The sequence below is a fragment of the Phallusia mammillata genome, chromosome 7 (assembly GCF_965637545.1).
Source record: "Phallusia mammillata chromosome 7, kaPhaMamm4.hap1.1, whole genome shotgun sequence".
Taxonomy (NCBI): domain Eukaryota; kingdom Metazoa; phylum Chordata; class Ascidiacea; order Phlebobranchia; family Ascidiidae; genus Phallusia; species Phallusia mammillata.
The window spans coordinates 8356688-8372902 of NC_137258.1; the positions used below are offsets into that span (position 1 = coordinate 8356688).

At 39.3% G+C, this 16215-nt stretch overlaps 2 protein-coding genes across 3 annotated transcripts; one reads left to right on the forward strand and one right to left on the reverse strand.

Moving 5' to 3' along the window:
- Positions 1-41: 41 nt before the first annotated feature.
- LOC145238682 (F-box/WD repeat-containing protein 7-like) lies at positions 42-12953 on the reverse strand. 2 transcript variants are annotated; one of them, XM_080101927.1, is made up of 16 exons: positions 12844-12953; positions 12248-12305; positions 11652-11819; positions 11074-11423; positions 6765-6835; positions 6438-6557; positions 6273-6368; positions 5933-6074; positions 5496-5774; positions 5038-5151; positions 4857-4971; positions 4528-4594; positions 3577-3802; positions 2942-3152; positions 1752-1861; positions 42-1548 (listed from the first exon to the last, which is right to left on the reverse strand). In XM_080101927.1, exons 2-16 carry the CDS (start codon positions 12273-12275, stop codon positions 1390-1392), a joined length of 2256 nt encoding a protein of 751 aa, XP_079958053.1. In that variant the 5' UTR covers positions 12276-12305; positions 12844-12953; the 3' UTR covers positions 42-1389. The 2 variants fall into 2 exon arrangements, with proteins under 2 accessions (XP_079958053.1, XP_079958052.1); XM_080101926.1 differs by lacking the exon at positions 12844-12953 and adding an exon at positions 12703-12837.
- A 241-nt stretch (positions 12954-13194) lies between these two features.
- On the forward strand, positions 13195-15692 carry LOC145238683 (LRP chaperone MESD-like). Its single transcript, XM_080101928.1, has 5 exons — positions 13195-13432; positions 13603-13674; positions 14217-14377; positions 14600-14734; positions 14811-15692. Exons 1-5 carry the CDS (start codon positions 13307-13309, stop codon positions 14899-14901), a joined length of 585 nt encoding a protein of 194 aa, XP_079958054.1. The 5' UTR covers positions 13195-13306; the 3' UTR covers positions 14902-15692.
- The last annotated feature ends 523 nt before the right edge of the window (positions 15693-16215 follow it).

The window sequence follows — 16215 nt, forward strand, 5'->3', positions numbered from 1 at the left end:
TTTGCTTCCCAGGTTGTATTCAAAGTGTTTTTTTACGAAAATACAATCCAATTTTGGGGTTTATTTAGGAAAACAAAATAAAACCTTGTGCGAGTCCAGCACGACCATAAAGAGCATTTTTTCGTGGCGTCGTTTTTATTATTGCACTCGGCAACAACTGCCCGAAAAAAAATAACAGACCAACGGTAATAATGAGGGTGTGAACGAAAAACGATAAAGCAGTTTTTGTGGGTTTTCGTGCGTGGTAAAAAGCGGCGCAACGGCAAACGACTGGCAATACACATGTGGCCAAATAGTATCAACCACCAGTATCCCGGTACTTGCTTGTTGCGATTCTTTTTGGGTGCGTTGGTGAAGAATGGTGAAGGTGAGGTATAAAAGCGACGACGACGGAAAAGAGATACACGAACCAGCGGACAATAAAAACTGCACGTTGCAAATCGCAAAAACATCGAGAAACCGCAAAGGGAATTTCCATTGAACGGTTAAGAGTTGTGTAACGCAAAGCAAATACAACGGCCGTTGCATCATTTGTGGAAAACTAGCCCTGTTAACTATTAACGCTGAACATTCTGATGAGTTGGTACGCTGCGTCGATAGTACAGCGGAATTTCAAAATAGGTTAAACTTGAACACATGTTAAAATACAATCTATCTGTAAAAAAATGATACTTTTCAGAAATAGAGATGCTTACAACAAGGTCTTGTAGAGTTGATACTTAATGGTCCAAACAAGAACCAAACTTGTTTTGTTTGTAAGTATGGCCATGTTATGAAGAAATTTTGTAGTTGTCATTGTACGAGATGGTTCATTGATATTTGCTCGATACACGTGACCGCGTATTCGATGCAGCGTAACATCCGGCGCGTACCATTCATTAAACTGCTAAACTCCACATACAAAGTCATTTGTGGCGCCACCGGCCAGTAAACAAAGCACTTGCACCTAAAAGTAAGCCACCCTTTTACATAACAAATCGCATGCATTAATCTGTCCATAACTTGCGTTTCCTATGGGGAGTATTCGGAAGGGACATGCTTGTAACAGGTTGTAGCCTTGTGAGTAAATGACATCGTGGAAGTGGAAGACTTGTTGTCGTGGCAACAATGGATTTTAACGGCATGGAGTGTTGCCGAACAGCCCGCGGGATAATACGCAGGTGAAAATCCGTTCGTAGTCACCTGACGTTTGCTACAGGGTTCGCTTCCTCCATCGAGTAACAGGCGCCGTCGCAGGAGATGGGATGAACGTGAATGAGACGACGGCGGCGGCTGCAGCGTTTGCCTGGGGCGCCAATCCAGTTAGCACCAACACTGTGAAATTCTCGAAAAGGCGTAGTGAGCGCAACAAGGCGTGTGATGTGGCGGCTTGTGTGTTGCCTAGTACCGTCACTTAGAGTCCGGGTCGAAGTCGAGAACCATCAGTTTGGTTTCTTCGGTACCGTTGCGACTGCCGAATGCGCAAACCAGTTTGGTCTGCGAGGCGCGAATTCGCCAAACGACACCACCCGAACCACGTGATTCCAACGTCACCAAATCCCGAATGACCTGGAAAATATGCTTGCGTTACTAAAACACGCTTTCTACAGTACAAAATCCATGATACAAAAATGTATGTTCCTAGTCCTTAACAATGTACCAATTGGGACTAGTATGACACATGATTAAAACAGTTGGAAAGAGCATTTTTGGGCTGAAAATGCAACGCAATGGAAAGACTAGAAGTTTATCATCACACAATGCCATCATACCTTCCCAGTTTCGATGTCCCAGAGTTTTACAGTGCCATCGTCGGAACTTGTGATAATAAATTTTCCACGAAACTGTAAGCACGTGACGGCACTCAGATGTTTATTGGAACCTAAAAACAAAGTAGAAACTGTTTTCGTGCCGCTTATTCATTTCCGCTGTACATTTAATAGCCCACATAATATATAGCCAATAAAATGCCAAATTTCAATATTGCTCCTAGATGCCTTAAACATATAGTTTACAATAATTCTATGTATTGTGTTTTATGGCTTAAATTTAAAATTATAATTTCTTCATAAAAAGTGCACAACATCCTGCAATTAAACGTCTACACTTGCCCCCCTCAGAAAAACTTGCGCTACACTGTTTTCAGATGTTTAGGATGCGGCTTAACGGTCTTCGGCCCGTGTCAAGTCGTTCATTCAAATCGACATCAATAATTGATGCTTACTCAAGCCTTTCCCAATCCCTGCAAAAACAGCAAGCAAGACAAAACCGCACGATATGGGGAATACACCAGTCATACATCCTATGTTGGAATACGAGCTCGATTTTACACCAGGAAACTGTAACCAACTGGCGACCTTTTAATCGAATCAGTTTTGTTATTGACGCTTGCACATATTCAGAAATTGCTTTGCATATAATGCATGGATCTTGGCATGGATACTGTTTTGCACACTCTGGATTTTTAAAATGCCTGAATGTTAACAACATTGTAACATAAAGCGGCAAAAGTCTGTTTAAAACTCGACAAACGAAAAATAGACCCAAAAACTTTGAGAAAAGACAACAAAAATCCTAAATGTGACTCCAGTGGATATAAACGGGTGTAACTGATGTGGCCCTTCATATCACTGATGATGGCATGAGCATTTGTCGAAAAGTTTGGACAAAAAAGCATGTCGGTTTTTACGTCTATTTGGACCGTTATTTTCATTATTAATCCTAAACGGTTTGTTGAAAACTATAATATGCTAGTTTTTCTTAGCGGTTGGTAGTTTTTCTTAGCGGTGGTTCAGTAAAAAAAAGTTTCAGTACTTCGTTGTTACACCTCTTTACTTTATAACACGCTGCGAATTATATGATCATTTTTGTGTTGGCAAAAGAAAATCCAAACATCACAAATGCCCAATAAAACATCAGTCATGTGTTCTGCAACGCAACGACAAAATTTGCCTCTACCAACCTTCTAGCGTCTTCAGGCATTCCCCGGTTAGAATATCCCACACTTTGACAGTGGAGTCGGCGTTCCCAGAAACGAGGATGTTGCCACGCAGCACCATACCCGACGTTAGTGACTGGTGACCCATAAGCGTGTGAAGGCATGTTCCTGTCTCCAACTCCCAAACACGTATAGATGTATCTAGGCTTCCGCTTACAACGTACGTTCCGTCGAACTGCATACACAAAGTACAAAATTTAAGACATGATTAGACCAGTGGCTATAGCTTACTGTAAGCGTACTGTGGATTTTTTGCGTAAGTATTTCGCATGTTGGGTACAGTTTTAACACAGTAATGTGATATGAACAAGAAAATTCCTTTGCCGTGGCTTTAGTTGATTGTTTTATTTTTGGTAACACTGCAATGAAAAACAATTAAAATTTTACGTTTTGGGGGCCTGTGGGTGAACCGCTGGGTCATCCGGGTTTCAAACTCCAACTTTATCTGACTAAAAAGTGTGCAAATTTGAATAAGTTTAAAGCACTCATTCTTGAACTTAGGGAAGGGGACCCATAATTAAGCCAAGAACATAGACCGATAAATCGTAAATCATCAGTTCTAATTAGATAAAGATTTTTAAGAAAACCATACCATTTACCTGTAATGAGTAAACGCGGTTGGTATGTCCTTGTAAGGTGTGTAGGCATTCTTCGGTTACTGGGTCCCACACCTTGACCATGTAGTCGTAAGCACCGGACACCACACGTCGACCGTCGTAACACACGCACCTCACTGCCGCCATGTGACCAACAAGAACATGGAGACACTCACCGTCTTCGATATTCCAAACTCGCAAAGTTGCGTCGCGAGACCCGCTTACCACTCTGCATAAAAGCATGTTGATTAATATTAATACACGTAGTACATAAGAACGTGTTGCTTAAACTGGCACTTTTTCACTGTTCAATTTTCGGTTTGTACAACATCCTCATAGTAATGTATTGGCAAATATAAATGCTATGTAGCACCTAACAGCGACAAAGTTTAAAGGTTTGAGACTTGCGTGGTGTAGATTTGAAATAGTAGTGAAAAATACCGATTTAGACAAGGTAAGTGAAGGCGTTTATTTCGTTTTCTACATAATTTAGTATGGTAAAGTCAGTTACGGCGTGAAGTAGTGTTGACCACGAACATGTAAAATGTTGTTCTGACGCATACATTTAAACTCCGCACGTGGTAGTTTGAACTCGAAATATGCAACGTTTGAAGTCCAGTGTTGTGACAATTCTAACATACAAGTGCCCAGTTACATCAAATGCAAAACCGATGTGTGAATCGTTTGGAATGTCTAAAAATACAGACGTTTTTGCCCTTAGCAGTCTTATTTAAGGATAACTCCCATGTTGCTAAACGTTTTACAGTTCTAAAAATAGAAGCAATTTCTTGACCTGAAAAGTGTCACTATGATACCTTTCAGCTGTTTGGGTTTGCAACTCAAACTCTTTCTCTATCTTAACTATTAAACCAAAATCATTCAATTTTTTTCTCGACATTAAAGCAGGGAACTGTATGTTTATTGATTAGTATTCTTATTACACAATATACTTACATATTGTCATGCAATGCAAGGCATCGTACAGTGGATGTATGGCCATACAGGGTGTGAACACAATTTCCTTGAAACAAAAAAGTCATGTATTTACTACAGTAGGTACCAGCCATGTTTCGATGAGCCAATTTAGCATACAATTTGGCTTAATGATTTTGTCATCATGCATTTATTAGGCCACAAAAAAGCTCTTTTCGAAAGGCAGCAACAGGATTTCCTTGACACGGAAGACCACTTTAGTTGCTGGTTAACCAGTGTTATGAATTGAAATGACAATTAAAGGGTGTTTGGTTTAACACATTGCAAATTTGTAAAGATTATGTTTTTACCTGTGTCTGCATTCCAGATTTTAAGGGTCCGGTCAGTCGAACCACTTATAATAAGGTTTTTGCGCATTTGAGAGGCCCATACACCACCAGTGTGTCCTGTTAATGTCCTTAGACACTAAAGTAAACACAACCATTAGCTCTAAAGTTTTGTATTGATTACACATGTTTGTAATAAACATACCTTTCCAGAAATGGCTGACCAGACTTTTAATGTGTTGTCGTCTGAACCACTAACTATCCGCGATCCATTAAATTGCAAGCAGGTTATCACATGGTCATCGTGGCCCTTTAGCACCTAATAGAGAAAATATTTTACATAATAGCTTTGCCCAAATTTGCACCAAATATCAAAGTTTTGTAAATAACTGTGCTAGGCAGGTCATAGAATGCAATGCTAACTTATCAACCAGCAACACTGTATGGTTAGCAAAAGTTCCCTAAATGGTGACCTAAAATGTACTAAACACATTTCTCCAAACTGGCAAGCTTATAACACAAACCAGGCTATACTGATATTGTTTTGTCATGCATATGTAATGCAAAACACAAAGCGATACCATGAAGATTCTCAGTGGTTTGCACAACATAACACACACAGTTTAGGAAAATCACTACTATGTCATCATGTTGTGACCAAACCTTAGATATTCTTTCTTTTCCTTCCCTCCAATTTGTTTCTATTCGGACATGTCGCAGAAACGCAGCCTTCCATGTGCTTTTGGTTCCAGCACTGAAAGATTTCTTGTTTCTCCAATTGTGCTTTAAAACTTTAGCTACATAAGGTTCACTGATCCCTTCCTCTTTGCATTTCTCCCTCCACATAAGGTTATCTTCAGTAAGGATGCGCCAGTACCTGCATGTCTGTGCTGCTATTAAGAGGTCCCTTGGCTCGAGGAAACTTAAGACATGGAGAGCAAGCTGTGAAAAATGTTAAAATGTATTATTTCTAGTTCTAAGATTGACTTATTTTTTTTCCTTGCATATAAATAGACTAGAAAAGGCAGACTTGTCAAAACCGCAGTCGCTGAATCAAAGAGCAAATTCAAAAATACTTGTGTCATTAGTCTGTATGTTACCTCCTTAGGTAGTAATGAGATAAAATCGCGCTGAAACTGTGGTTCAATGATTTCAAGCATATGACGAACTTCATGCGGTTGACAAACACCAATAAGATTCTCAAGAGCTTGGATCTTGTCTTTGGCATTCCACTTCAAAAATCTGCATTACACAATAAACAAAATCGGGTCAACCAAACTGGAGAGTGTAATAGCATCATATAATTCTGAAATGCTAGTGTGGCAAACTACCAACTCCTGTCATAGTTTTACATTTTAAGCAATCTGATACTGAGTATGCTATTAAATCTACCCACTGAACAAAAACCTCAATCATATTTTACAACAACATAAAGCTTACCTTCGAAGCCAGTCATCAGTTCCTTCTGGCAAAGCTAATGTGGGAGTTGGTGGTGCAGTTAAAACTTCAACAGCATCATGGGAGGGTCCTGGACTACTGCAGTAGTTGAAATATATGTTATCTTTCTGCCTTCAAAAAACTTAAGTCACTTAAAAAAGCAAATACCTTGGCTGATGTTCTTCAGTGTGTGGAGGTGAGTGAACTGCTCGAGCATAAACACTGTTTCTTGTTATGCATCTTCGCTCTGGTGGTGATTTGGGTGAGTCCAGTGATGAAGAAGAATGACTGACAAGGTCGAAACAATATTTTTACAAAAGTAAATCCAAACAGGGTATAAATTTAAAAAACAGTATTTGGTCACAACTAAGTTTTAATACCACTGCTTTATTTCATTAGGTTTAAATCCAATGCATACAATTACATGGTTTAAAATCATATCAAACGATTAATAAAATCGCTTGACCGCATTAACGTCGTCAAGGGAGAACTCACCCGAGCACTCTGCATGCTTTCTTCTCCGGCGACTTGGGAACTTCGCTCAACGCGTCATGCTTGCGTTTCATCTACGAAATACACGCACCCGGGTTAATCATTCAGTCAAGCGCGTTAGTTCGGACAGCGCGGGCGCATCAAGTGCCCTGCAATATACACAACCTGCGAGTATCGAAGTCGCTGCGTAACGCCGTTAATGACACGTAGTTTCTTGTTTTCCCGCATGACGTGTGATATCTTCGCTATAGCACGTCACGCATTACGATTGCCTAGCCAGGAGTCACTGAACGGCAATATACACTACACAGCACGCTGGAATACAAATTCGAACGATCATGTTACAGCTGACACTGCGGAGCCGGTAAAGCGTTTCCACAAATGGCACGCGCGCTCCTATTCACAGCAGCATATTAGCAATACGTTGAACGCATTACGTCTCTTCTCGAATCAGCTGTGGAGAAGTTTCCGGTCGTGGCTGCCTAAGTACAGACTGCCCGAATTTTATCAATTGCTCCAAAACCTGTCAATAGCGCCAAACGCAATACACACACGTTGGAACCAGCGCTAAGGGCAATCTGGCGAATAAGGCACCACGTTACTTTCTCTTACTAAGCAGAAACTCGCGGATTCTGTGTACTGAATACATTGTATCTCATTGTGACTAAAAATTAGGTTACTGTTAATTACAACACAAATTATACACCCTAACTTTTCTTAAGCAATTTTCGGTTGGTTTTTAACAGAACAGCGCATTACACGTTAAGGCGATTGACTTTCAAAACACCTAAAACTGTTGTGTGGCGTGTATCCTCTCAATTCGTACATTGCTCGAACGACCAACACTATTCTTTCGCCTCAACGCGCCGGTGATGTGTGGGTGTATGCCTTGTTCGCTTGCGCACGGACTAGTGCTAAACCTAGTGCTCTTGTGGGCCTTGCGCCTCGAGAGGAGCTCGCCTATGACTCTCGTCTGAGCAATCGTCACACAAAGCGGTCACGCACCAACGCGCACAAACATTGGCCGAGAGACATCGCGGCTTGAGAGTCTACGCCAGATGTATATAATTGCCACCCGATTCACAGGCACGGCGGCGTTCGTGTGATTGGCGTAGGAAAAGCTGTCGAGCGGTTGTAATGCCTGTGAAGTATTTCGCTACCTATACTGTCTCCGCTGTAGCGCTGCGCCTAATTTAGTTTCTTTGTGCCCTTAACACTGACCACGATGCGTGATGTATGGAACATTACATTAGCATAAAAAGGCAGTATTTCACACAATCTATCACGTCAATTTAAATGATGCACGGCAGACACCAAGTACATCAGCAAGCGCATTGTCGCCGCGCATAAATTAATCAGTGACGTGGTGCAAACAGCTAACCCCAGAGAGACGACGAATACATGAGACACGGCACGATACGGAGACGAATGCTGAGGGAAATCAATACCGTCTTCGCTCGCCTATTGCCTGATACTGCTAAGCTTCATCTACACACAATAAAGGGACGCGGTTTAATTTCGACAGGCAGGAAGTTTTACGATTCGCCGTTAACATCCGCATTCGCTACTATTGCTTGCCGCGGTCTGCCGTTACAGATCACTCTCGACAGGGACTTTATATGTCGGCAATGTCATGACTATCTGTCCCTCAGTCAACACTGCTATCCTAATAGACGACGCTGCCTCCGAGCTACATATCACGGCTGAGCTATGCTGTCGATTGACGCAACTGGCGCATTAAGAAAACATCGTCACAAAATGCTAGCATGCGAACTTGATTTCCAATTTGAGACCGACAGTTAGCCCTTGGGTATGTTCAGTACGGCTCTAGCAATCGCAAACTACGACGAGTCTGTATATCGCGGCGCGCTCTAACAACATAAGGACAAGTTGCGAATCAATAAGACGCGGCAGCAACAGTTTAGCAATTACGTGGCTGCTTGCGGCGGACGGCGATCCTCGGCTGTCTGATATTCAGATGAAACAACTGTAGCCCACAGCGGGAATCGACTAATACATAATGCAGTACCATCACAGTCGCGGGCACGCGGCATGCTTGGGCGGCCAGAAGCAATTCGTTGTGCAGTATTGATCGCGCAAGGATTACTGCCGCTACCTTGGCGAGGCGGGCGACACAGCGAAAGATATCGCTTTTCAGATTTAAGGATGTAAAAATAACACTATGGCATATACAGGCCGCGGTGGGTGTTTTTGACAAATTAGCTCTTGTTGCGGGTTAACAGCTGGCACAAGCGTGGGATATTGACCGACTGGCACATCTAAATCACCAAGTCGCGATGTGAAATAACTGACAACGGTGGGTCAATACACGCAGGTCTTTGCATGTATTTGAACTCATTATATGAACACCAAGTCGGTTATTTAGCTATTCGCCTAAAACTGGCAGGCGACAGCAGTTTCCGTTTCCGACATTAATCACCTGCCTACCTGCCATTATACGCCCAAACTCTTTTACAACCACGACCCAATTTACCAGCTGCCTACCTACGTCACAACAATGCTGTAGTTCGAAAGTTTGAAAGACAACAAACGCAACCAAACACCTCATCCGAAAACACGGGCCTGCGCGAACATGACCAGTGCGACGAAGTGTCTTGCCACGATGAGGACTTAGTCAGCTGTGAGGACAGACTCTACCTGCCTATCTTTGTTTAAATATTTGCTCGACCATATAAGTGTGTGTGTTAGCATTGAAGGAAGGTACCCACAAGATGGTAGGTTTAATGCCAGCATGGGGATGTTAATACAAAGTGCCAGTGTTAAAAATATTAATCAGTTGTATTTATGGGATTTCAGCATAATAAGACACATTCACTCTCATGTGAAAATTGTGTGTTTGACAATGATAACAACAAAGGAAACAGACTGATCACTTTCTCCTATTCATACACTGCCCCCACGTGGTTCAGTCTGTTGACACATTGTTGTGATTCAAATCTCAGACAATGAATGATGAAGATCAATTGTACCAGGCATTTTTATACATTTAAACCAGTGGTTCTCAAACTTTGTTTTCGGGGCCGCATGTGGCTCCCAACTACTTATTTTGCGGCTCGCACCAGACCTCAGAAAATCACCAAACATTGCTATTTTAGCTTTTGAAGAAGTAATCTTTAGTGATTTTCTCAAGTTTTCGTATTTTTTGCGGCTCCCTACAAACTTAAAAAAATACCATTTGGCCCTGACAATAAAAAAGTTTGAGAACCACTGATTTAAACTGACCAACCTATTTCAACTAATATTTACTTTTACACCCAAGTTTTTTAGATGTGATAATGAACAAAAACAGGCAAAACCTGTTTTAAACCAAAATATTTTAAAGGTCAATAAACCTGTATCATGAGAAACTCAGAATGTAATATAAACAGATACTTATGGTCTAGTCTTCATCCTTTACTTTGTGTACTCAGACATGTTCAAGATAAGTTGGTTAGTCTATAATAGTTGTTTTATACTCGGATTACTGAAACCTGTTCACCTATTAGTTCAAACGAAAAATAAAACAAGAATAGAAAACACACTTCTAACCCTCGGAAGCCTCTACTTGAATTACTAAACAATTGTAATTGAGAGTAATTTGCATTAAATGTTTGAACTAGTTCAGATAGGCAGCGGTGCAGAAAAAAGATGCTATAAAAATCGGGTTTCAGTAAGACAAAAACTTTTTGCACACTGACTTACCACTAAATTTATGACTAAACCTTGCTGCACAACCAATAACCCATTTAGATTGTTGCAAATGTTTTTATAGCTTGGTGAAATAGAAGTACCACCTGGTGAATTAGTTAATGAAATAGGAAAACGCCCAGAGTTACATGCATGCATGCTGCTGTGTGTTTTCATTAATTCCAGACAACTCAGTTCAAACAACTTACACTTTATTCCATTTGTGGGTGAAACACCCCCTTTAAACCCAAATAGTCTATAACCTACACATAACTTCCATATGTAACTAAAAACAATCTCTTGATCTATTGACACCATGTCACATAATATCCACCCAAGATGCAACACAAATTTAAAAACACACATTTATAGTAAACCTCAGGTAATCTGGATCCTTTGGGACCAAAAAGTTTGTCAGAAATTTGCTAAGAACCACATTAACTGATGTCAATTAGTTAAAGCCTTACCACATTACAAATCATGTGTATCTTAAGTTTTGCCTGAATTAGGCGAAGATCAGGATTGACTGAATGTGGTTTAACAGCGGTTTAGTGTATATACATGACCAGTAAATACTTTTATATATATTGTAGGCTATGTTCAAAAAGTAACGAAAGCAATTTACCAGTGATTTGATTTTTCGCTGGGCAGAAGAAGTGCTACTGTCATCTACTTGCATTTTTTCATTGTGATTTTGATCACTTGCAAGACGCTTCGAGGACCGTGTGTTCATTGGTAACATATCTGTGACATGGGAGGGCGAACATTCACCTATTATCTTCTTCACTCGATTAATCTGTCCTCTGGTCACACATCCTGAATATAAAGTGCTGAGATCCACATCAGCATCAGGTGTCGGTTCACTTGAGGGATTGGTGTTATTGCTACATGTGAAAATTTGAGGATTGCTTTTCTCACTTGAGCGCGTCCTACGTGAATGTGTTAGCAAAGCAAGGCTTTTCTTCATCTTTGACTCTGCAGAAAATTATAAAATTTTAAACCATAGATCATATAATACCTTTAAACCATAGATCATATAATAAAATTTCTATGTTAAACAAACTACACAGTACACACTTTCATTCTTTTTTCATTGACAGCAACATGTCGACAAGGGCTTTAATTTTATTCAGTTCACTTACAATGGTACTACCAATGCAAGGCCATACTTAGCATAGTAATAAAAAAGAAAGCCACACATACCACTTTTGTTATCAGCAGATGCTTGTTGGCAGTTATCCACACTAAAGTGGGATGTTACCCCTGATGTGGCCACCCCAGAACGAGCACCACATTTTTCACGCCTTTTACTGCCACCACCAACTCGTTTGGAACTGCTCAATCCAGTATCTACAGCCTTGTTTCTTGAACCTAAATCAAGCACACACAAAAATTTTAATTTCCAAACCTACACTGATCTGGTAAGTAAACAGCAATGAAAACCTATTTGACATGAGCGCCAACCTCCAAATGCATACATTTATATATCTAAAGAGTGAAGGCCAACCTTCTTCTAGCTTACGCACTTTGTCATTCCCCATGAGAATTGTAAATACCAACAAGTGAATCTTAGCCAGGGTACCCACAACTGTTCAACTTCCCCTGATTAACTGTCTCAGCCTAAGAGATGCAGCTGTGTAACAGTCTGACAAAGATGAAGTCATAGACAAATATAGAAGCATATACACTCGCAGTTCAGGCCTAGGTACACATTAGTTTCTAGTAGAGCTACTTGAAGTCAGTGTAAATTGCAAACATAGCACTAGCAGTAAGATCTGTTTTTACAAATAATAATTTACCTCCAGCATGTTTTGATGAATCATCCATTTGAAGTACTTGACATCCAACCAGGTAAACCTGCAATGAAAAGCAAATTTACTAAAATCAACCTCCAAGTATGATACAACAAATGGATTATTGTACAATTTTATTTTTATTTTCCATCATTTTGGTATTTACCACGGACAAGTGACACTAACACTTAACGCCAGCACAACATGGAAAAGTGCGGCTTTCTACACTTTATATATCAATGACTACATTTCAATGGCAAAATTGTGGCAACCGTTTAATTTTCTCTAAAACTTCAAACATGTTTGGTTTATCCAACTATATGTCTGGTTTATATTCACAGGTATTGAACACCATATTCCACACTAAAAACATTATAAATACTCTGTATAGCCATAATAAAATGGCAAAACATTTCGCAAATATATCCATTAAACAAACAAACACAAGCTTTATATCTTACTTGTTGGCTTTTTTAATTCATCACAAGATTCTTTAGCAAAGAAAACTATTCTAAACCTACAAAATGTAAACCTTGACTTTGTGGCGCAGCTACAGCTAACTGTAAAAGTTAAAACCTTTAAAAACAACAACTTTTTGTTACCTCATGCTAGTCACGCAGTGAGCCCAGAAAATCGAAAATATTTCAACCTTATTCTTTTGGGGCGTAAATCAAGACTTACACAATAGTTGTTGAAATTGCACGCGCTTTAGAAAGTATAACGCACTTTTTTAAGCATTTGAGATTGCAAAACGCAAATAAGGCAAAATTCAATTCATAAAAATCGTATTTCTTCCGATGATCCAAGCGTATTTGTTCGACAGCAATGTAAAAAAGCTGTAATTTGTCAATAAACTAGTGACCCTTCTTGATAATCTACACTTTTTGTTTGATTTTTTTATAATAATTTATTTTTGCCATTCAATTATGTGGGACTCTCATACAAAGTCTCCCCATTGTTACCGACGGGCGTTTTATTACCAGTTTGCAGCATGGCGGTGCCATGCACCGTACGTAACAAAACCAGAACATTTGAGTGCGACGTGTACCAGTTGAAGTCAAAGATATGAGAAATATGTACGTAGCAAAATTTATACTTATCCTTTTGATAGTTATTTCATCAGAATGCAAAAAGAAAGATCCAAGAGACTTTACTGACGCTGACATTCACAAGTTGGAGGAACAATGGACAGTAAGTTTTCATAAAAACTACTTAACAACATAGCATCTTTGTGCACTAAATATAGACTCAGGATTGTCTATATCTTCACCTATACAATTATGTCACAAAATCAACTACCAAACCACATGACAACAAAATATTTTAAGTGTTAAAAATGTGTTATTACTTTGTTTATGAAGGAAGATGGAGAAGTAGATGAGGGTGATTTACCTGAACACCTTCGGCCATCCCAACCAGTAGATTTTTCAAAGGTAAGTTCTTAAAAAAAAACTAGTTGAGATTATTTAACTTGGGTTCATGGTGAACCAAGATTATCTCTTGGCAAGATACACTCAGTGGTGGGGTTCAAATTTTTTTTCACCCAGTTCTATCACAAAAGTCACGTTTTTAGGCGGTTCTGTTACAAAAAGTCCATTGACAGTAACCAGTAATTCTGACCGGTTCGCTCTCATAAAATTTCGTGAGACGGTTCTATAGAACCGGTGCGAACCGGCTGAATCCCACCACTGGATACACTACACATTACACAGCAACAGAACGGTGATCAGAAGATATATCCTCAGGGTTTAAAAGGAAAGTTGTGTTTGTGATAACGGATGTACCACCACTTCAAAACAGTTTCGTTCTCTTGCTAAATATTAATTTACATTTTATCTGAGCACTATCAGTTCATGTCTTTAAGCCTCCTGCATCAAAGTGTATGGCATCACAGCAACATTTGCTAGGAGGCAAAAAAGGTTGAAAAACACCGAACCAGTCACTAATTACGTTTTCAATGTAAATTACCTTACAGGTTGATGCAAGTGATCCAGAGAATCTAGTCAAGTTGACCAAAAAGCACAAGACGTTAATGATGTTTGCTACAGTGGCTGGTGATCCAACAGAGGAGGAAACAGAAAAAATCAGCAGTTTGTGGCAATCACAGTTATACAATGCAAATATTGAAGTTACCAGGTTAAACATTTTTTCTTATAAATGGTAAAAACAAACTACAGTAAACCTTGGTTAAATTGAACCAAAGTTTACTAAATAATCAGTAACTTGAATAATCACATCATATGGGTCGTTAGTTGATGTAGCTTGTGTTGTTTGATTTATAGAGTTGTTTTTGTATATTTACTGTTCGCATTATTATGAACATACACATTTGTGCGTACAAACATGGCTTGTTTCCAGATTTGTAATCAGTGCCAATAGAGTTTTATTCAAGCTTAGTGATGGATCATATGCATATGAAATCAAAGATTTTCTTGTTGAACAAGAACAATGTGAACTGGTAACGATTGAGGGTAAAGACTATCCTGGTAAAGGGTAAGTATTTTGTATAATTTTGTTTTTTAGACAATGGAACACTGGTGTGACTACAGGCTTACTAATTTTTGTTTAGGTCAACAAAATCAAAAGACACTAAAAATGGAGCGAAAACCAAATCTAAAAAGAAAAAAGCCAAAAAAACAAAAATAAAATCAGAACTTTAACCATACAAGGACAAAAGATGAATGGCTGCTCATTTTTTAGTTTTTGATCATGCAGTATATCATGTGAATTTGGTTGACATAATGTTTTGTATCCACTTCTCACTGTTTTTGTCCCTAAATTGGTATTTTGATTCTGTTTTTACATTATTGCAATGGTCACATGTGGTTCTGAATTATCATTCCTCTTTCAATCAAAAACAGGACTTAAATACTTTTTTTCAGCATTTTGATCAAATCTTGCTAGTTTTTAACTTTGTAAAGGAGTTTTGCATCTGGACCCAAATCCAATTATTCCAACTAATATGGAAACAACAAAAAAAAGAAAAAACTTGTACAAATGTAGTCTGTTTCATACCTGCTGCTAAATATTTATTGCATTGTCATATGTGTCTTAAAGTTGGTACAATCCAAAAGTTCTATAAAAACAATAAACGTGCAATATAAACTTTCCGCAGCGCATGCGATATTCCTTCATTGAAATACGTTTAGGATTTACGATTGGCCCATAGATATTTTTTAATTTGACCAGTACCTGCAAAATACGTTGACCAATGTGTAGCCAATCTTGACGTTTTCTTGCTACTGTTATTGAGTCTAATCGTCATTTTTGATTCAAATGTGTCCAAGAACTGTTAGTTTCGATGTTATTACCTGATTGTTCGAAGTTGGAAGCCGCGTTGTTTTTTGATTCGGTAGCAACCTAAATAACAAATTGTGCTGCAAAATCAATGGGACATGCGGCACGCTGCACAGCTTATTGTTTCACCTCTAAAACAGGTATGGCCATTTGCTTTGATTCTGTCCAAGTATTGGAGAAGTACTAACACAGCATCGGGTACATGACGTTTAGCGTAGTGCTCATTTTTAGAAATCTCATAATCTGATGTGATTATCAACTTACCACACTTTGTGTGTCATGGTAAACTTTGAAGACATCTTTACTGAGAACTGCTGGGAAAAAGCTGCTGTGCAAATTGGACGGTAGATTTGTTGAAATATTTCACAACATACAATAATAAGTTCATACCCATTGCTTGATGTTTCATTGCGCGCACCAACCGATGAAGCCCTAGTTAATGTTGCCACGGCAAACATCGCCAAAATTTATTTTCGACCGCAATTTTTTTGCTTCATCTGTCCTGCAAAATATGGAAGGCTAATTGTCGTTTCTCTGCACGATCAGTTGAAAAGGTTGGTCAGCTGACCCAGTGAAAAGCGTCGTAACGTTTACAAGCACAGTTGCACAATACCACACTAGTCTTCTTGGTCCCAAATTTAGACTGCTAACCTGTCAAAGCAGCGCAATTAAACATG

What these genes read in the sequence shown, in the direction of transcription:
- LOC145238683 (XM_080101928.1), top strand. Translation starts at nt 13,307, where the DNA reads ATGAGAAATATGTACGTAGCAAAATTTATACTTATCCTTTTGATAGTT. An exon ending in AGTTGGAGGAACAATGGACA is followed by an intron (nt 13,433 to 13,602) that starts GTAAGTTTTCAT and finishes TTGTTTATGAAG; the next exon opens with GAAGATGGAGAAGTAGATGA. An exon ending in AAAGACTATCCTGGTAAAGG is followed by an intron (nt 14,735 to 14,810) that starts GTAAGTATTTTG and finishes ATTTTTGTTTAG; the next exon opens with GTCAACAAAATCAAAAGACA.
- LOC145238682 (XM_080101927.1), bottom strand. Translation starts at nt 12,275, where the DNA reads ATGGATGATTCATCAAAACATGCTGGAG. An exon ending in ACCGCGTTTACTCATTACAG is followed by an intron (nt 3,153 to 3,576) that starts GTAAATGGTATG and finishes TTGTGTATGCAG; the next exon opens with TTCGACGGAACGTACGTTGT. An exon ending in ATGCCTGAAGACGCTAGAAG is followed by an intron (nt 1,862 to 2,941) that starts GTTGGTAGAGGC and finishes CTTTGTTTTTAG; the next exon opens with GTTCCAATAAACATCTGAGT.